Source organism: Salvia miltiorrhiza, chromosome 5, assembly GCF_028751815.1.
Source record: "Salvia miltiorrhiza cultivar Shanhuang (shh) chromosome 5, IMPLAD_Smil_shh, whole genome shotgun sequence".
Lineage (NCBI taxonomy): Eukaryota > Viridiplantae > Streptophyta > Magnoliopsida > Lamiales > Lamiaceae > Salvia > Salvia miltiorrhiza.
In genome coordinates, this window is record NC_080391.1 from 28,076,966 (window position 1) to 28,097,719 (window position 20,754).

The window sequence follows — 20,754 nt, forward strand, 5'->3', positions numbered from 1 at the left end:
AGAATTCTAAAACATGCTTAAGAAAACGATAAACCTACTATCATGCTTGTCTAAGCGCAGTTAATAAAACATATTAACAAGCAAAGACGAGCAAAAGCAAGTAAAGAGCATAAGGGATTAACAACCACGACATGCAAAGAACATAATTAAAGAATTAAAATTCTTCGTGACCCATTCGTAGAAACCCAACATCTATTCTATTACAAAAATAAAACAGAAAAGAAAAGGCTCAAAAACGTAAAACCCGGCCCGAACAGCTTCATCAGGCCCGTCTTTGAAAATAGGGTTTGAAAATCGGCCACCTAGGGTTTGGAACCCTAGGCGCCGCCGCCTCCCTTCCTCGACAGCCGCTGGACAGCGCCGCCGCAGCAGCTCTCGACGTGCATCGCAGCACCCCGGCGTGCATCCCGGCACGAGCAGCGGCCCGGCGCGGCACCCGCCTGGCTCGGCAGCAGCTCTCGGCGCCACCAGCTGCAGCAGCAGGCGCGCGCAGCCACCAGCAGCGGGCTCCAGCGCGGACTGGACGGCAGCAGCGGCAGCGGCAGTGCGTCGCCTCCCGGGCACGCCGCGCGCACAGCGCGCAGGCACTGCCCCCATCGCTCGCCTCCTCCTCGCCTTGACCCGCGCCATCAGCAGCGGACTCCGGCCCCTCGGCGTGCAAGCAGCAGCTCGGCAGCAGCGGCCGTGTTACGCCGTCCGGGCACGCAGCGCGCGAAGCGCACATGCGCAGCCCTAGGCGTGCACCGCCCCCACTCGCCCCAGCCCCGCCTCGCCTCGCCTCGGCCTCGCCTCGCTGATCCGCACGAGCAGCAGTAAGGACGCACGATGCCAGCCCGGGCGCGCGACGCACAGCGCACAAGCGCTCGTGCGCGCGCGGCCCTCGGCGCCGGCGGCCTTGCTCGCTCCGTGCCCGTTGGCCTCCGTTCCACCAAACACCGTTCCTCGTTGTTGATTCGTCGTCATCCTCGTTTCGTTCCTCGGTTTTACAGATTTACAACGGAAAAACAAATACAATTGAAATCCTAATCTAACCACGGATTTTCTCGTGGTGAAAAACGATTACAACGTCAAACGACGTATTCCACGAATCAATGAACCACGAAGAACAACAGCAGTAAAAACAACGCACATTATTAATCGTACATAAATTAATAATAGAGCCAAGAAATTAATCCTGGGCTCTGATACCAATTGAAGGAATATTAAACTGAATTAACGTTCCGCTTTGCCCGATGATCGTTTCTTGGATTATTATTAATTTATCATACAACGATTAATCCTAACATGCTCCTATGAATTTAACAGCTGCACGTTGGAGTTCAGAAATACCTGAAGAATTCCTAAGAATTCGTCAATCTGTCGCTGAACAGGTCAGCCAACTTCAACGCTCCGTTTGGCCCCTCAAACGTCCTCCAATCGTATTTTGTGCAGAAATACGACTTCTTCGTCTTCGAGAGAGCTTTCCGTGGCCGCCTGATTCGTCTGAATCGGAGTTCTGTGGAGGAAGTTATGGCCGTTTTACGGAGACTGCCAGAACTTGGTTTCCTGCGAAAATCTGACTCCAGCTCTGATCTTCTCGACTGTATCCCGCTCAGCTTTCACCGTTGGATGGACAACGATCTATGAAAGTCCCAAGAGAGAAATAAGCCCCACACATTTTTCTTCCCTGCGCCCCACAATTCTCAAAACCCTAATATTTTATCAGTGTGTTTTCCTGAGAGCTGACAGCTGTATTTAATTAAAATTAAATACGTGTGGGCACAGAATTAGTGTAGGAGGCGTTTTTCTCTCCTTCTAGGGCTAGGAGACATTGGGCCAGTCCAGGGACCAGATACAAGGAATAAAGATGGGCCTCAAATAAATTAATTTATCTATGGTCAGCCCAGACCATAATTAATTTATAAATATCAGTTCATTCCACTAGAGAACCGATACTGACTTACCCCTTTATTGCCGGTGATGAGTCGGGGGGCTTGTATTTAGACTTATTAAATCTCCGTATTTAAAATATCCGACATCCATTAATTAATTAGAGCTCTGACAGCTTAAATTAATTAATCTCTTTATAAATCCTTAAGCAGTACCACTCAAACTTTATTATTACGCCTGAACTTAATCAACCTGCAGGGTTTAGCGTAATAAACCTTATTGAGCTCCTTAAGGGGATGTCATTATCCTATACCGGATACGGGTACTAATACAGATAATCAAATATCATATATTAACCGCTATCACCCAAGATACAGAGTACTCGAGTTAGCATTTAACTCTCGCCCATAGTAAGTCAAAGTGATATACGAATTAACATATATATCTGAATACTTATTAGTATTAAGATTTATGAGTCACCGAGATCTTGATTCTTCACTTAAGTTAGATAGAAGAATACATCTCAACTGTTGGTCCTATCAATACGTAATGACGTACCAGTATAGACAAGTAGCCAAGACAAACTACTTCCATCTATACTGCAGCCTAAACCAATAACTTATCCTAGAGTTATTTCGGCTGTGATCATATTATATCTCTTAAGGTTATTCCAATTATATGGTCTTCTGTGATCTACAACACACCATATAATCTACTTATATAGAGATAAAGAACATACATATGCAATCATGAACACAATCAGATAGGAGATTAGATAGTGAACTTAGGAAACATTGTATACAAGCATAAAACGTTCTTGCTTTCAGTATACAAATCCAACACAAACTTCATAGTATTAGCTATGTAGATTCTTCCTGTAGTACTGAGACACTTATAGCCTTTATGATGATTACTATACCCTATGAAAATGCACCTATCAGACCTGTATTGTAGTTTGTGGAAATTATATGGTCTGAGAAAAGGATAGCAAGTGCATCCAAACACGTTGTAGAGAAGTTGGTAAAGGGGGAATTTAATGATGTCCACTGCAATGTCAAATGCATACCACCAATACTCTAAAGGTGGGAAAGCTTGGGCTAAGAGAGTAGGGCCAACATCAACTATATGTTGATGTTTTCTTTCTGCTCTTCCATTCTGATAGTGAATATGAGGACAAGGATGTTGATGAAGAACTCCTAAGTCTTTAAAAAATGAACCTAAGCTTCTATATTCACCTCCCCAATCTGACTGAAAGACTTTTATATCACAAGAAAACTGACATTTGATCATTTTAAAGAATGCCTGAACTGTAGATGAAGTTTCAGATTTTAGAGTGAGTGGATAGATCCAAGTGAACTGCGTGTAGTCATCTACAAAGTGTAGATAGTATTTGTATCCCTGCGAAGTTGGAATATGTGATGGTCCCCAAAGATTTGAATGAACTAATTGAAAAGGTTTGGTGGTTTTCACAGGCTGACTTGTATGGGATTTTTGATGCATTTTACCTAGGTTACAAGCATGACAGACACCAACAGTAGAAACTTTAGCATGTACCTGATTTTGTTTGAGAACATGAGATAGAACAGATGTATTTGGGTGCCCCAATTTTTGATGCCACAAAGTTACAACAGGTATTGTTTGAGTAATGAGATTACAAGAAGGGAAGCTACTATGCTCAAGCTGACTAGCATCTAACAGTTTAGTACAACTTGATTTATTTGAGCAAGTAGACAATTTATTGCTAGGTACAGATAAATGAAAACAAGACTGAGGAATAGAAGTGAACTGACTATGAGCTTTGACATATTTGGTGCAGAGAGTAGAGAGGTCAAGTTGGTACAGTCCCTTGTGAAGTTTGCCCTTCAACAGAATTTTGTTGCTGTCTTGTCCTTCACAAGACAACAATCATTGTGAAATTCAAAAACAACATTGTTATCATTGGTAAACTGAGATATACTTATCAAGTTTTTGGCAATTTGCGGTACAAGCAGAATGTTATTGAGTAATAAAGAAGTATTTTGAGAGGGAATATGATAAGATCCAATAAAGGTTATAGGTATAGTGTTACCATTTCCAATACTAAGAGCCTCAGAACCAAAGTAGGGTGCTGGCACTTGAAGGTTATCGAGACTAATTGTGACATGATTTGTAGCTCCACTATCCACATACCACAAGCCTTCCTCTTCATCAAATTCAAAATCAGATGATGACTGCATATCTGTAAGATAAGCTTGAGGAGTAGTGTTAGTAGTTGAAGATTCTACACCTGTAAAATTGACATCAAACCTCTTTTAACATTTCAATGTTACATGACCAGTACGGCTGCACAACTGACAATCGTGGTTAGAACTTGAATACGCCAGAACGCATAATTGGTTCGATCCAATCGTAGGATCATGGGGTGTAGATTTGGTAGATTAGAGGTTGCAGAAGCTGTGGCCATTGGAGAATTTTGGATCGATGAAAGAAAAAACAGAAATGTGTGGTTGAATCACGAAAATCGCAGATCTCAATCAACATACAACAACAATGAAAAGAGATCAATTAATAGATCGAAAAAAATTGGCTCTGGTACTATGTTAAAGTATAAGCTGAACTCATAACAAATATGAAGTTCATGTGAAAAGACAGAGAGAAAAACTAATTTTGATTATTGAAAAAACTCAACTAAGAATTACATATTGAAGCTCATTTATAGAGCAGTTACAACTTAAAGTTGTAGATACAACTATAGATACAAAACTAAGTAACAAACTAACTAATCTATGAGCTGACGTGGAGTTGATTAGTTGAGCTTGGTTTTAACTTAATCTAATACTCGCTTCATCAGCATATCAACACAATTTCAAAGGATTTGATTTTCATCTTTTTATGCTTCCTATAATATTTGATTTTGCAAGAGAAAGAAGCTATCGAGAATATATTTTTTTATTTTTTCTCTCCACAGATTTTATGATTAACATTTCTTAGAATACAATGGCTATATGGTTGAGGGTTTATCAGGAATTAAATTTAAAAACAGTTAGGAAAAAAATAGTAGTATTTTTATTATATTTTATTATTTTTTAAAATAAAAAAGCTGTGAAAAGTAAAAAGAAAGTTATCAATGATGAGATCTTAGATTGATTTGTGGGTGTTGATTTCATGTATTCAATGACTGATATTTAAATTCTTTTTACCAGGATTCGAATCCTAGAGGGAGCGAAAATTTTACCAATTTTTTTTAATATTGTTATTCATCATTATATATTGTCCTATCCATTGTACTCATGATCTCACGAAAAATATCAATCTCACTAGAGTGCACCTTTATATATATATATATATATATATATATATATATATATGATATTGGAGTTTTTACGTATTTTGCATTAAAAGTTCAATTTCATTTTTAAATAAAAGTGTGCATCAACAAAAATGGATTATGTTGAATCAAAATAAAAAAGGTGAAGGTTTTCTTGGATCCTTGGGTGCCGACGTTGCCAAACGGTCGTGTTTTTGGTCGGGCTTCGGAAACTGACCTGACTCTTAAGGTGGAGCAGCTTATTGGTCCGGGGCGAGTCTGGAATGAGGCGCTCCTTCGTGATATATTTTGGCTGCATGAGGTGGAAGCTATTTTGACAACACCAGTTGGAGAGTTTGGATCAGTGGATAATCTTGGCTGGAATTATGATCAAAGAGGTATGTTTACTGTCAAAACAGCCTATCTCTTGAGCCTGGGTTATTACGATAAGTCGCCGAATCAGAGTGAGCGTGATCGGAAGTGTTGGTCGCGACTAGTATGGAGCGCTCCTATACCGCCGAAGGTACGTGTCTTCATGTGGAGAGCTCTGAATAATTTATTCCGACGAGTGTTAATTTAAAATACCATAGAGTGCCGGTGGATGGTATTTGTGAAAGGTGTCATAATCGTTGGGATTTCACGGAACATGGTCTCATTTTCTGCCCTTTATTGAAGCCGGTGTGGAAAACGTCTATTTTTTGGAGAGTGATGAAGCAGGGTGAGGGGCTACCGCTGATTGATATAGCGGAAATAATGAGGGAGAACTTTACAGAGGATGAGTATGCAATTTGGTGTATGGTTCTTCATAGGATTTGGTGCTTCAATTGTGAGCTTAAGCATGATAAAGCTCAAATATACCATCTTCCTTCCGTTGATGACTGTCAAGCTGCTATTGCGAGCTACCAAGTTGTGTGACCTACGCTATCAGTGGAGAATTTGATGGCCCTGAAGCTTGGCCGAAAGAGCTGGTTTCTGCCGCCAGCTGGGCGGTTCAGGTGCGACGTGGATGCCCTCTTCGATGCGCAGCAGAGAAGCTATGGTGTGGGGGTGGTGGTGCGTGACCACCTGGGAAAGGTTCGACTGGCAGCTGCAAAATCGACTAAGGTTAGTTCTAATTCTCTGATGATGGAGATTATGGCGGTTGTTGCGGGTATCACGTGGTGTATTGAGCGTGACATCTTTCCTATTGAAATTTACACGGACTCTATGATGGCGGCACGGGTGATGGCGTGCCCGGAAGAGGAGGAATGTTTCTTGCCAGAGGATATTTTAGATATTCTTACTGTAGCCCGTTCGTTTATTCTTATTGGTGTTAGACATATGTTTAGAGAGGCGAATATGGTTGCTCATAGTCTTGCGCAATTTGCGCGTTCTTGTCCGCGCCCAGTCTGTTGGGTCACCGATTTTCCTCCCTGGCTTTGCGAGTTGTTTTCTGCCGACTATCCGTAATGATAAGGTTACGTTTTCTGGTTCAAAAAATAAAATAAAAATGGGTTATTGGTTTAAAAAAAAATGGGTTATGTTTAGTTGACCGTATTTGCCTCTCTTTTTCTACTTTTTTTTATTATTATTTGTTTTCTATTGTGATTTTTCAATTTTGTTCTCTTTCTTTTATTTTTGTTTTTCATTTTTTTTATTTTTTCTAAAATTGTACATTTTAAATAATAAAAAATATATTTAATATACATATCAAATTAAGATCATGAACTTTAATTTGATATATATCTATATATATATATATATATATATATATGTGTATGTATAGGGAGAGGTTCAAATAAGAACCACTAATAAAATAAGAACGGAGAACCATTTTAAGTCATTCGATCATCAAGATCTACGGTGGATGCATCATCTTGGTGGATGGATGCAGGTGCTGGGTTCGAATCCTGAAGGGAACAAAAAAATTATTTTTTTCGGATGCATTAAATTTAATAGTGGATGCATTAATTTGTATAGCAGATGCAGTAATTTTATTGGTTCTTATGTTCTCACGATAATTGTGGTTCTCACTATAACCGCACCCTGTATGTATATATGTAAATCATTTTCATACAATATTTGAATCTCCCGAGGCCCCAACTTTATGTATTATAAGATTTTTCATAAAATATTTAAATGGCTTTTATTTGTAAGTTACCAACCTTCATAAAACTTTTATTAGTCTATATATTTATTAATCCGCGATTTCTTATTTTCAAGTTCTTCTCATTCTTAAAAAAATGAATACCGTTGAAGTGACTGAAATTTGAAAATTGTTTTATTTTAGCATATTTTCATTCTTTACAATAATTTAATATAACATCATTAGTTAACATCCTTAGATTTTAATTTTAAGATCGACATGTCATTCATCCATCAATATTATAGAAGATCTTTTGCTTTCACTAATTTTATTCAAATCTGATAAAAAAATAACACTTGAAAAATTCTATGACCAAGACACCAAAAAGAGAGACAACATACTTAAATAGAAACCAACAACGAGGAAGATATCTTTATCTATTTTGTATATAATTTAAAATAGCCTTGCAACAATTTTGAAGTTATAAAGCATTCCCAGCAGGAATCCTAAAATTATGCTCCTATATTCCAACCTAAAGCTTCCCTATTTAATTTTAGGATATCGATTTTATAAATGCAGACACCAGATCTCCTATTTTCTACATAAAAACAATAATTATGTGTGAGCCCTACTAATTATAAGCTTAAAATAAATTTAGGGTGGGTGTAAATTTAAAATTGAATTTAGGTAGGTGTAAAATTTTTTGTGGGCCCCATTCAATTTAGGGGATCTGCTGAATGCATTTTTTTTTTATCTCATTTTCAATTATTTTAGCCTAAATTTAGAGTTAGTGATGCATTTAGGTGATCTGCTGAGAGTGCTCTAATGTATTGCTCCATTTCTCATCTTAAGAAAACCAACGTCAATTACATATATTTAATTTTTTTTAACTATTTATAATTTTATATTGATATCCAATATTTATTTTAGTAGTAAATTATTGTTTTATAATATATTTTTATATTACCACTATAAATTATATATATAAATTTTATATTTATTGTACGTAATTTTTCATAAATAACATATTTTGGTATTTTATGTAATTTTATTTTTGTAAATTTATAAATTTATTTTATGTATAGTACGAGAGCACGTATTAATGTATTTCATCTGTCCCATTACAAATGTCTCACTTTCTATAAAGAAATGTCTCATTCCATTTTTGGTAATATATTATCTCTCTATACCTAATATTTAAATAATTTTTATCAATTCACTTTATTTATTTTTTACATATTTCTTAATATTCGTGTTCAAAAGTAATGTGACTTTTGTAATGGGACGGGAGAGTCCATGGGGCCGAATAAAGCCTGATATTTAAAACTATTACAAGTCTGATTGGGCCGAATAATGCCCGAATATTTAAAATTAATTAGCGCTGGATAATAAAAATTGCAATAAATTAGACAAGGAAAATAACACAAAAATTCTTCGCTCTTTCAAACCCAAAACCTCTGTATAAGCAAAAACCAGAACCTTGCTGTTAAGTGCTCGATTTCTCCACTTGTTTTCCGACATTGCTGCTACTCTCGCTGTGGCGGAAGCGTCTTCAGTTCTCTGCAACTCCTCCGTGAAGAGCAGAAGAAAGAGAGGATGAAAATGGTAGAAAGCAGCGAAGAAGAAGATGATTTCCCCTCAATGGAAAGCGTCACGCCTCAGTCCAAGATCGACACAGTTTATCAGTCTAAAACTGAAAAGGTTCAAGGAAAAAATTTCGAAATTTTGAAGCATTATTTGAATCTCTTTCACTTCATGATTTAAGGAGTTGCTCTAATATATTTTTTCTTAGCTAAATCTGTTTGACTTAAGCTGATGATGTAAGGGAAAAAAAATGAGCTTTTGGAAATGGGGTCTGTCTTTTTTCCTTTTCTTTTTGTTCTGGAAACGAATTACTTGATCCAGGAATGATTTTGATGATTCTGGTTGTATTCTTTTTCTCTCTCTCTTTTTTTTGGGGCTAATTTCTTGTTCAAGCTGATGTATTGAATTGTCTAGAAACTGTTTTCTGGTTGTGTCTTTTGCTGTCCGATTTCTTCCTTCCTTTCTTTTTTTCTTTTCTTGAACTGATCTTCCTCATCAATTTGTAGTTGGGAATGTGTTATTTTTTCTCTTGCTCTCTGGTATGGGGGTGGATGGATTTCACTTGGATGCACTATGTTTAGAATTTTGTCAGGAAAATTATCCATTCAAACCAGAAACACTGACAAAATTTGTTATGTTTGCTACCGAGTGCTAGTAATTAATTTTCTTGTATTATTGTTTGTGTCTATGCTCATGGTCTTCCCAGTCTTCTTGAGAGTGATGTGAATACTAATTCTCTCCCATTTTCTTAGTAACAATTTGAAACCTAAATTGATGCAGGGCATCAGAAAGATCTGTTTTGAGCTATTGGATTTGAAAGATGCAGTTGAGAACTTGTGCAGTAATACTCGCACAAAGTATTTGGCCTTTTTAAGGTGTGGGAGAAATGACTGGATTTCTGCTTGAAGACAGCTATGTTGTGGTTGATGTTAGATAGTAAATGCTCATTTTATTTGCAGTTGCATGCATTCTAGGTTTCTTATGTGTGCGGATACTGGATATCCGCCAATGCTACCCGAATAACATGGGATGACATACATATGCATGTTTTTAAGATTTATAAAAAAGAGTCTATTGCAATGCTGAAACATATTTTGTGTTTTAATCTTCAGAATGCATTTAATGTGAGCCTCATAATACCATGCACTCTACATAGGAATAAGCCAAATTGGCAGTAATCCATCACTTTCCCATAAGAAGATTTGGTTCCCAACTAATCTATTCGACCTAAGGCTGTTGTAATCTCTATCTAGTACCACACGATCCTATCTTCTACTAGTTATTATCTTGCAATTAACCAATGTATGGTGGTCATCCACCAGTTTACAGCTGTAACTTCCTTATTTATGCTTAGCTTTTGGTAATTGTAGGTTATCTGATGAAGTGGTTGAAATGAAGCATGAGTTAAATGAGCTCCAAAAGCATATATCTTCCCATGGGATTCTTATCCAGGATCTAATGAGTGGCGTGTCTCATGAATTGGATGAATGGAGTCGAGCTGGTGGAGATCTCTTGGAGGCTGATGACAACTCTCTAACTAATGAAGCTAATGGTATATTCTCAACTGAAGTGGAAGATCGACGGATGCTATTTTTGGAGCATGTTGATGTTCTACTGGCAGAGCATAAAATAGAGGAAGCTATAGATGCAATTGATACAGAAGAGCGAAGTTACCCCGAGCTGAAAGGATCAGGGGATAGTACAACTGACGAAAGCTCCTCTTTCAAGTCTGCTCTCTCAAAGAGAAAAGCCAGGCTTGAAAACCAGCTCGTTGAGATTAGCCGACAACCCTCAGTTGGTATTTTGGAACTGAGGAAGGTGCTATCCAGTTTATTGAAGCTTGGGAAGGGCCCCTTGGCACATCAGATTTTTTTGAAATCTTATGGCTCTCGCCTCCAGAGAAGCATAGAAGATTTTCTTGCACTGTGCCCTTGCTATCCAGAAACATATTCTGCCACGTTATCCAATCTTGTCTTCTCTATGATTTCATTGGCAACTAAAGATTCTGGTCAAATGTTCGGGGATAATCCTCTTTACAGTAATAAAATAGTTCAATGGGCAGAATGGGAAATAGAATCGTTGGTCCGATTGGTCAAGGAAAATGCTCCTCCTTCCGAGACATCTTCTGCTTTGCGTGCAGCGAGTGTATTTGTTCAGGCTAGTCTTAACCACTGCTCCGCCTTGGAAATGCAGGATCTGAAGCTAACAAAGCTACTTCTTGTGCTTTTGCAACCATATGTTGAAGAAGTGCTTGAATTAAACTTCCGAAGGGCCAGAAAAATGGCTCTTGATTTGGTTGGAAGTGATGAAACCATGCCTCTATCTCCTCGTTTGGCATCTCCTCTTTCTACTTTCGCAACCTCATCTGATCGTATGCTTGTTGATTGCGGTATGAGATTTATTTTTGCTGTCAAGGTGAGTTGAAAGACAATGAATGTCCTAACATTTATTACCATTATCATCTAATTTTCATTTTCACCAATTGTATGTTTAATCTTTCTACCTTCTGCACGATGGGGCATTTTCTGATCATTTAAAGGTTAGTGGTCAGGAAGGGAGCTAAAAGCCATGATATTATGTTGTAATCGATTAAAGTAACATATGAGGAACATAGGTTATATGTGAAACTCACGAGATCTAACCAAACCATTTACTTGTGTGTCCAGGAGATAGCTGAGCAGCTAACTCGCTTGGTCATCCTGCACTTTGGAGGAAACATACTGACGCGTATTTCACAGCTTTTTGATAAGTACGTTGAAGTCTTGATTAAATCCTTAACTGGTACCACTGAAGATGACAATTTGACTGACCTAAAGGAGCATATACCTTTTAAAGCTGAAACAGACTCTCAGCAGCTTGCATTATTGGGAACTGCATTTACAATTGTCGAAGAGTTATTGCCTATGGTAGTGTCCAGAATCTGGAATGTGTTGAGTGAAAGCAAAGAAGCAGGAGATGGTCTTACTGAGAATGTAATGCCTCCTATTAACAGTAGTATCGATCCTAAAGAATGGAGGCGTCAGCTCCAACAATCTCTGGATAAACTAAGAGATCATTTCTGTCGACAATATGTTTTAAGTTTCATTTATTCAAGAGATGGTGAGACCAGATTAGACGCACAGATTTATATTGGTGGAAAAGGAAAAGATTTACTTTGGAACTCTGATCCTCTTCCTTCATTGCCATTCCAGGTAACCATCTTTCTCCAATTTTAAAAGTATTCATGTGTGTTTATATATAAATGCTTCATCGACTGGTCGGATTCGTCCTTGACCGTTCATCCCTTAGTTATTTGTGAATTATTTTGGCATTTCAAACTGCAAATTTATGTGAGTGGGAGTAGTGTTTAAACTAACATCTTGCTTTCATGCACTTGCTTTTTTCAATTTCAAAAGCTACCATTTTTGTCTGCAATGAGGTCTGTAATTTGCCATCTGCATCAAACATTTTCTGCAGGCTTTATTTGGGAAGCTGCAGCAACTGGCTGCGGTGGCTGGAGACGTTCTGTTAGGAAAAGAGAAGATACAGAAGGTTTTACTGGCGAGATTGACAGAAACAGTGGTGATGTGGTTGTCGAACGAGGAGGAATTCTGGGGAGTTCTGGAGCACGAGTCAGCTCCTCTCCGCCCAGTCGGGTTGCAGCAGGTTTCTAAACATTTCTAACTGATTTAGTAACAAAAAAATCTTCTCGACTACGAAGCACTAATGCTGATGCATGATCTAGACACTAAGATAGTTTGATGTGCTAATTGAAGATTAAATAATCTTACATCTCTACTGCAGTTGATGCTCGATATGCACTTCACTGTTGAAATTGCACGGTTTGCTGGCTATCCATCCCGACACCTCAATAAGATATCATCGGACATAATTGCCCGTGCTGTCAAGGCATTCGCTGCTAGAGGAGTGGATCCACAGAGGTAATGGTATTTCCCCCCCTTAAACCTTGCTCAGTAGTTTATATTTCCGGTACCGACAAATTTTTGCTTCCAACAGCTCTGTCCCTGAGGATGAATGGTTCGTGGAAACTGCAAAAGGTGCGATAAACAAGCTTCTGATGGGAGGTTCTGGTTCAGATGTATCGGAGGTTGATGATGAGGAAGACGACGAGCACATCATCATGGACGACGAAGTGATCTCAGACTCAGATAACTCGCCCTCGTCACTGTCGTCAGTGGAGAGTGAAGAGTCCTTTGCTTCTGCGCAAATGGAAGAATTGGAAAGCCCTGTGTTGACTGATTCCGAGAATTGACACTCTACTGAGATGTCTTGTAGAGACAGACGAATGTTTTTACGGTCCAGATTAAATGTGAAACCATAGTATTGATGGTCTTAGACACTCAAGTTTTTTCGGACATGCAGTCAATGTTGTAACTTGTAACTATCTCTATATGTATGTATATTTGTAGCATTTGTTGTTTAGCCTGTTTTAGATTATTGATGTTGTTTGATGATCTTCTACCAAGTGAGAGGTAAGTATATGTATTCTTTGCATAGAGCTTCTATTTTAAATGATGATATTATGGATATAGAGCAACTTTCTTCTTGAATCTATAATATTCCTAGGTCACTCAAACGAGTACCCATTCGAAAATGACACATGTACTGAGAAATTGATTGAGTGTGTGAGTGTGGTAAGAGTTTCACTTTTGTTGTGAGTGAATTGTGTAAGTTACATTAATCAAAAAAGAAAATGTGTATTTATTTGGAGGACAAATCTATACAATACTTATATAAAAGAGGAGTTTTTTCCCTCATTTTTTATCTCACTTCTACCACTAATTTTCTCTCTTTGCTTATTCCTTTTTATTTTAATTCACATTGCCAAATTTGATTTATTAAAAAATATTTAATATACATCTTAAATTTATGTTCGTGACAAGATTTTTTAAAGCTTGATTCACAACTGCTAGGGTTATGCATACTGAAAAACATACTTTAGCTGCTTGTCAATTCCAAGACTATGACAACTCAATTTCAAGATGCAGAGCAGTGTAACAAGGCTTGAGCCTAATTGCTTGAGTTAATGGGCCCAAGTGCTAGGTTTACTTTAGTGCTTATAAATAGGACTTTCATTATTAGACTTAGGGGGACTCTCTTTTCACAAAATCATCTTGTAAATGTAATGATTCGCTTAATATAGTGAAAAAATCGGACAAGCTCCCATAGATGTAGATCTTCATGATCGAACTACATAAATCCTCATGTTATTTTTTATTTTTAATTATTTTCCCGTTGAGATTAATCTCACGCTCAACAATAATGGATATAATATGAAAGGAGTTTAAATTCTATTGGGAGACATTATCTTTATGCGCTAGGAAGTGCTAGGCATCCCTAGCTTAGCCCAACAACCCCTATAAACAGGGATGAAGAGAGAACAAAATCCCTACACCACAAGGCATAAAAATTGTTCCCCCTTTAAGGATCCAGACGATTTTTGTCTTCAAAGTTCTAGACAATTGTTGCTTCTTCTTCTAGCTATTAGGCTTGTTAGATCGTTGTCCATTCAATGTTCAAGCCATATGGGGAAATAAGCTAGAAGATTCTCAAGTAGAATCAAACAAATTTTTGTAGGAATTAGTGTTCGCTTATTATTTTTACCACCACAAGTGTACGGATGCAATTGTATACATAGGCAAGAAAGGTCGAATCCGCATGGATTGATTCATAATGATTACTATCCTAAACTACTATCCTCTAAGATGAGAGATAAACAAGAAGAATAAATATCACATGCTATGGTTTCAACAAATTCAGAAAATCAGATAAATTAAATTCAGTCAATCAATCAACGACAAGTTCTTCCTAAGACAATCTCAAAGTTAGTCTATATCCACTCCCGTGGCATACAAATCATGGATTACATGCAAGACTTCCGTCCCAAGATCTTAAACATAACTCCTAAAAGTTCCTAGGAGTAGAGGTCTCAAGTTCTCTCGAATAATATTAACAAGTGTGTTACCTGTTCTTAGTTCAGACAATAATAATCATCTCTCGGTACTAAATTAATATTAATAATCATGCAAAATTGGTGGCCAATCAATTAAGCAAACAATAAGCACAAGAACACGAAAATGATAAAACAAGTCTGGATTAATTGAATAAAAAAAAAAAAAACCATAATTTGTTTACTATCAAAGCCTAGGATAAAAAGTACTAGCCACACATAAACATATGAACTAGAAATAAAAAAATCAAGAGTAGAATAAAACATCCAGCAATAAAAACCGTAAAAGTTGTAATAAATCTTCAGTTCTTGCTTCCAATCTTCAAGTGTGTCGTCTCTTCAAGCTCTCCAAGTGTGAATATAGGCAAATGTCTCTTCAATGTGTTTCTTGGAGGTATTTATATGCCCTGGGTCTCAAAATATAAGTCAAACCCTTGTAAAATGGAAAAATAGGTGAAAATCACAAAAAACGCGCAAAAATCAAGCCAACAAGCGACCTAGCCAGCAACTACGTGACTGGCCGCGGGTCTTGGATCACAGGGTCTCCCTAACTTCTCTGCATTGACCCGCGGGCACGGCCTACGGCTGCGAGTCCCTGAACGCACGCCGATGGGTGTGGCCACATGTTGCCTCAACTTACGGACTTCATCACGTTCGCTCTCCTCCACTCGATGTCCGATTTGAGCTCGGTTTGCACCCACAGACTCGTAACTTAATAAACTTTTCAAATATCTAACCAAAATCATCTCAAAACGAGTCCAAATATCTGTAAAAACAATACAAACACATGCGAGTAGTCTATTTCACTAAATAAACACAATTAAAGCTCAAACTACTTCCAATCACCTAAAATCCTCACAATTAAGCAACAAAAATATAATTTCAAGGAGCAAAAATGCATGTTTATCAATCCACCCTAACAGTTTTCGTAGAACTGTAATAACTTCCTCTACAGAAGAATCCAACGGTCACCCCGAAGCTCCCTCGAAGTAGAAAAAATCGCATTTGATGCGTTAGATCTAAAGGAGGCCGTTTAAAGCAAACGAGTAATTGAAGCAGGCTGACAAAAATCATACTGTACAATAATTGCTAAAGTATTCAAAGGCGAGCAAATTACAACCAAGTAAATTCAAATATGGATATCTGGTATTCCGCTTTACCTTGCTGTAGATTTGTTTGTGATAACTATATAAAATTAATATGCATGTGTATTTAATTTATCATCCCATGAAGTATTTGGCAGAATAGTGAACACCAATGCCCGAGTTCCAACAACAACTAGTTGTCTTGATTGTAAATTCGAGTTTTAAAATTAAAATTTACAAATCGAATATAGATTGATTGTGAATTCGAGTGTTAAAATTAGAATTCAAAACTCGAATATAGATTGATTGTGAATTTGACTTTTAAATGTACAATTCAAAGCTAGAAACAATCTTGGTTTTTCGAAAGAAAAAAAAATGGTTGTGAATTCGAGTTTTAAAATAAGAATTCACAACTAAAAATAGTCTTGGTTGTGAATTCAAGCTCAAAACTCGAATTCACAACTAAAAAAATTAATGGATAATTTTTATATTGTTTATGTGAAGGGTAAAATGGTAATTGTAACTAATTTTTAATTTTTTATACTCCCTCCGTCCCGCCCAAGATGCTACATATTCCTTTTCGGGCAGTCCCAACAAAGATGCTACATTTCTATATTTGGCAAAAATAAGGAATTTTAAACACTTAATTAACACTAATTAAACATTTTTTTATTACCTTCTCTCTCCTACTTTATCACTCTATTACCTTCTCTTTCTTACTTTATCACTTTATTACTTTCTCTCTCCTACTTTATCACTTTATTATTACACACTTAAAACATTAATCTGCAACTCCTTAAATCCCGTGCCGAAAAGCAAATGTAGCGTCTTGGCCGGGACGGAGGGAGTATTATTTTTATTTTTACTATTTCAATTTGGACATTTTTTAAGTTCACACTTTATTAGAATTACATACATTTGAATTATACTCCCTCCGTCCGCCAAGATTATGTCATAATTACTATATTGGGCGTCCGCCAAGATTATGTCACTTTCCTTTGATGGCAATGGTCCCATCATCCTCTTTAATATTTTATCCTTACTAACACTCTTTATTTACAAAAAAACCACTCAAAATCCAATCTCAACCACTCATCTCATAAAGTGGTGGGACCATTTCTCCACTACATTAAAAATCATCACCAATTTTATTAAATTTCGTGCCCAAGCAAATTGCCATAATCTTGGCAGACGGAGGGAGTAATACTTTTTCTAATGCAATTGAGAAGAAGGGGATAGTATGAAGCCTATGCAGAGTATACTTCGGGACTAGGAGCAGATGATTGCTCGTTTCTTTTGGGGTTCTGTGGGTAAGTAGCGGAAGATTAATTGGGTGAGTTGTGAGCAGATTTGTATGCTTTAGCGGAGGCGGGTCTCGGCATTCGCCGCTCTACATAATTCGTGCCTTAAATTTCAAACTGTGGTGACGCTTTCAGGTTAGAGGGTCACTTTGGGCTAGATATATGTGGGCCAAGTATTGTAATGGTCATTTTTGTAACAGCCTGACTCCAGACTTAGCGGCTGTCCCTACAGATCAACACGAGTTTTTTTCTAGCATGTTTTGTCCTCACTCACATAGTGACCGGAAAAGAAGATGCATCTTGTTGGTATGAGTAACCTAATCAAATCCTATAAGCTCTCCTTGAATATGTCATATCATTCCAACATATTCTCGGAATCCATCTCGTTCGGGTGTGTTCGGTTCATCTCCACGCCCCTCCGCTTGGAAGTCTTAATCGGAGCCGCTCTTTGTCCGTGCCTCTTTGAACCGACGATCACTCCGTACTTCATCCCCGAGCGTCACAGGCCCACCAGCTTCTGCTTGGTTCGTCCTTGAACCACATTGTACTGGAAGAAGTGCGACTCTGATACCACCTGTAATAGCCCGACTCCAAACTTGACGGCTGTCCCCACAAACCAACAAGAATCTTTTCTAGCGTGTTTTGTCCTCACTTGAACGCTCCCAAAGAAACTTCCCAGGGTCACCTATCCTGGAATTGTTCCAAGCCAAACACGCTTAACCTTGGAGTTTATTCCATGTGGTGACCAGAAAAAAAAAAAAGATGCATCTTGTTGGTATGAGTAGCCTAATCAAATCCTTTAAGCTCTCATTGAATATGTCGTCCCATTCCAACATATTCTCGAAATCCCTCTCGTTCGGATGTGTTCCGGTTAATCCCTGCGTCCCTTCGCTTGGAAGTCTTAATCGGAGCCGCTCCTTGTCCGTGCCTCTTTGCATCGGCATTCACTCCGCACTTCATCTCCGGGCGTCACAGTTTTCTTCAGCGTACGCATTACACTGTGCATGTGATTCCTACTTGGCGTCGTATGTTGCGTATTTCTGAGTCTACTCATTGTCATATTATGTGGTCTCTGGGGATGGTAAGATCAATTTCTGGGATGACATATAGGTCGGGGATCACCCCCTGAATTCATATAGTCATCCTGGAAATGGTCATACTTTTCCTCGAGTTTGTGATTTTTGGCATGATTTTGCTTGGGATGAGACCCGCCTACATGTTTTTTGTGATTCACATGATGTTCATACTGATTTGATTGACTCGCTGAGCCGGACGCCGATTGTGATGGGGATGGATGATGTGATGCGTTGGGACCTGTCCAGCTACAGTAAGTTCTTGACCTCCTCTACTTGGGATCTTGTCCGGAGACGGCTGCCCCAGGCAGACTTTGTCTGCTGATATCTGGAGTGACTGTCTTATTCCCACCATTTCTATTTTCCTGTGGTGTTTGTTATTTGGTCATTTTCCTGTTGATTCTCGCTTCCAGTCGCAGAGCATTTCCCTTACCTCCATGTGTCTTTGTTGTGTGTCTCATCAGCCCGAATCGTATTTTCATGTGTTTCTGTGGAGTGAGGCTGCTATGATTGTCTGGACTCATTTTGACTCTTAGTTTCCTTCTGTGCACATACCTCTTCACACAAGCGCTGATATTGCACGTAGACTACCTTCCCTAGGGAGGCCAAAAGGCATATTTTCTTTTTGATATGTGGTTCATTTGGACGGAAAGGAATAGCCATAAACACAAAGCTATTCTTTTTCGTGCTTCTCACATGATTTGACAGATTATTCGTCATATTTGTCTTCTTGTTGCGGTGGGGAAACTCACTACCCCGTGAGGAGGACTCTTCGCTCCACTTTGGTGCGTTGGCTCCCTCCGGAGTCCCCATGCGTGAAGCTTAACACTGATGGTTCTTACGACTCTCTGATGCAGCGTGGTGCTGGTGGATGAGTAGTGCGGGATCATACCGGAGCCCTCCTTACTGCTTTCTGCACTCCTTGTGCTGCTACTTCTAGTTTTGAGGCTGAGTTAGCTGCTATGCTCGAGGGTATTCGGCTGGCTATTACTTTCTCTGCCCATATTTGGGTTGAGCTGGATGTTGCGGCGATAATTTTGCTCATGTCTGCTAGGCATCACGGTCATACTAGTATCCGTCATACTGTTGCTTGGATCCATCAGCTTATTCGGCATCGGCAAGTCTGTTTCACTCATAGACATCGCGAGGGAAATCGACCTACTGACTTTATGGCGAGGAATGAGCATCAGGTCCATGCGCTGACTACCTTCGACTATTTTTCTGCTCCTCGTATTTTTTTTGCTCTGGTTAGGACGGACCAGCTTGGTTATCCTAACTTTCATTTCAAATTTCATGTTGATAGCTAGTTTGTTTTGGTTTGTTCCCTTTTTGATGTTTTTTTCATTGTTTTCTAGACGTAGTCACTTTTGGGCTATATCTATATATGAGTGTGTTCTGTTTGGTTTCTGTTTCTCCCTTTAGTTTCTGCTGAGCGTTAATAGTACTGGTTGTGAATTCAAGCTCAAAAACTCGAATTCACAACTAAAAAATTAATGGATAATTTTATGTTGTTTATGTGAAGGGTAAAATGGTAATTGTAACTAATTTTTAAGTTTTTTATATTATTGTTATTTTTACTATTTCAATTTGGAAATTTTTTAAGTTCACTCATTTTAGAATTTACATATATTTAAGTTATAATACTTTTTTTTAATGCAATTGAGGAGAAGGAGATTGTATTGAATCATTTTTGAAATTTTTTATTTAAAATATAGTAATTTTTTAAAAAGTGAAATTTATATTAATAAATCCTTGATTTCGTGGTTAGAGTGGAAGCGTCTTATCAATTGAGATACGCTTCATTATTTTGTCGGATTTAAAATACATTATCCTAGAAATGGGTATTTGGGTGTAAATACATGAACTTTCAATATTTTTTGATTTTTTCCACGACGAGAAATTCCCCTTGAATTGTAATTGACTTGGCTTTTGCATGACATATTATTGTCTATGTGGCGTACATGTGTCAAATTTAATTTATGTTATTTGTGTATAAATAGTTAAATAAAGTAATTTTGATCATTTTTTAGTTTTTTCCGCAAACTTGTACTTTTTTTTATTTTTCCCACGAATTCATTTCTTTCCCACAAAATTCATTTCCTTCATATTTTTCACTTAGTTTATGTTGCAATTGATTATTGTTAAAATGTTAATTCAATTTTTTTATTGTGTCAAGAAATTGGAAAGATATTATCCTTGGATCCAAAAAATTTTTTATGACATATTTTTCAACGAGCTTGCGTTGTGGTTGAAATGATAATTTAATTTTTTTTTATTGTGTCAAGAATTCGGAAAGTTTTAATTTTTAGATCCAAAAATTCTATCATTAAGTAAGAAATAGGGAAGTGAATTTCGTAAGAAAAAATTAAAAAGTCATTAAGTTCGTGAAAAAAATTTTAAAAAGTTGAAAGTTCAAATAATTAAAAAAAGTAATTAAGATTATTGACCGATAATTAAAAAAATAATTAAGATTATTTTTAAACCTGCTTACCTAATAAACAACATTTAACAAATATAATGTCAACAATAAAATTCAGACGC

The 20,754-nt window shown here is 37.7% G+C and overlaps 1 protein-coding gene across 2 annotated transcripts; it reads left to right on the forward strand.

The window, feature by feature from the left end:
• Positions 1-8,569: 8,569 nt before the first annotated feature.
• On the forward strand, positions 8,570-13,226 carry LOC131026286 (exocyst complex component EXO84C). 2 transcript variants are annotated; one of them, XM_057956098.1, is made up of 7 exons: positions 8,570-8,921; positions 9,585-9,679; positions 10,175-11,219; positions 11,471-11,995; positions 12,261-12,449; positions 12,588-12,724; positions 12,801-13,226. In XM_057956098.1, the coding sequence occupies exons 1-7, from the start codon at positions 8,817-8,819 to the stop codon at positions 13,054-13,056; spliced, it is 2,352 nt and encodes a 783-aa protein (XP_057812081.1). In that variant the 5' UTR covers positions 8,570-8,816; the 3' UTR covers positions 13,057-13,226. The 2 variants fall into 2 exon arrangements, with proteins under 2 accessions (XP_057812081.1, XP_057812082.1); XM_057956099.1 differs by lacking the exon at positions 9,585-9,679 and having other exon boundaries at positions 8,622-8,921.
• The last annotated feature ends 7,528 nt before the right edge of the window (positions 13,227-20,754 follow it).

What these genes read in the sequence shown, in the direction of transcription:
- LOC131026286 (XM_057956098.1), top strand. Translation starts at nt 8,817, where the DNA reads ATGAAAATGGTAGAAAGCAGCGAAGAAGAAGATGATTTCCCCTCAATG. An exon ending in TTCCTTCATTGCCATTCCAG is followed by an intron (nt 11,996 to 12,260) that starts GTAACCATCTTT and finishes CATTTTCTGCAG; the next exon opens with GCTTTATTTGGGAAGCTGCA. An exon ending in GCCCAGTCGGGTTGCAGCAG is followed by an intron (nt 12,450 to 12,587) that starts GTTTCTAAACAT and finishes TCTCTACTGCAG; the next exon opens with TTGATGCTCGATATGCACTT.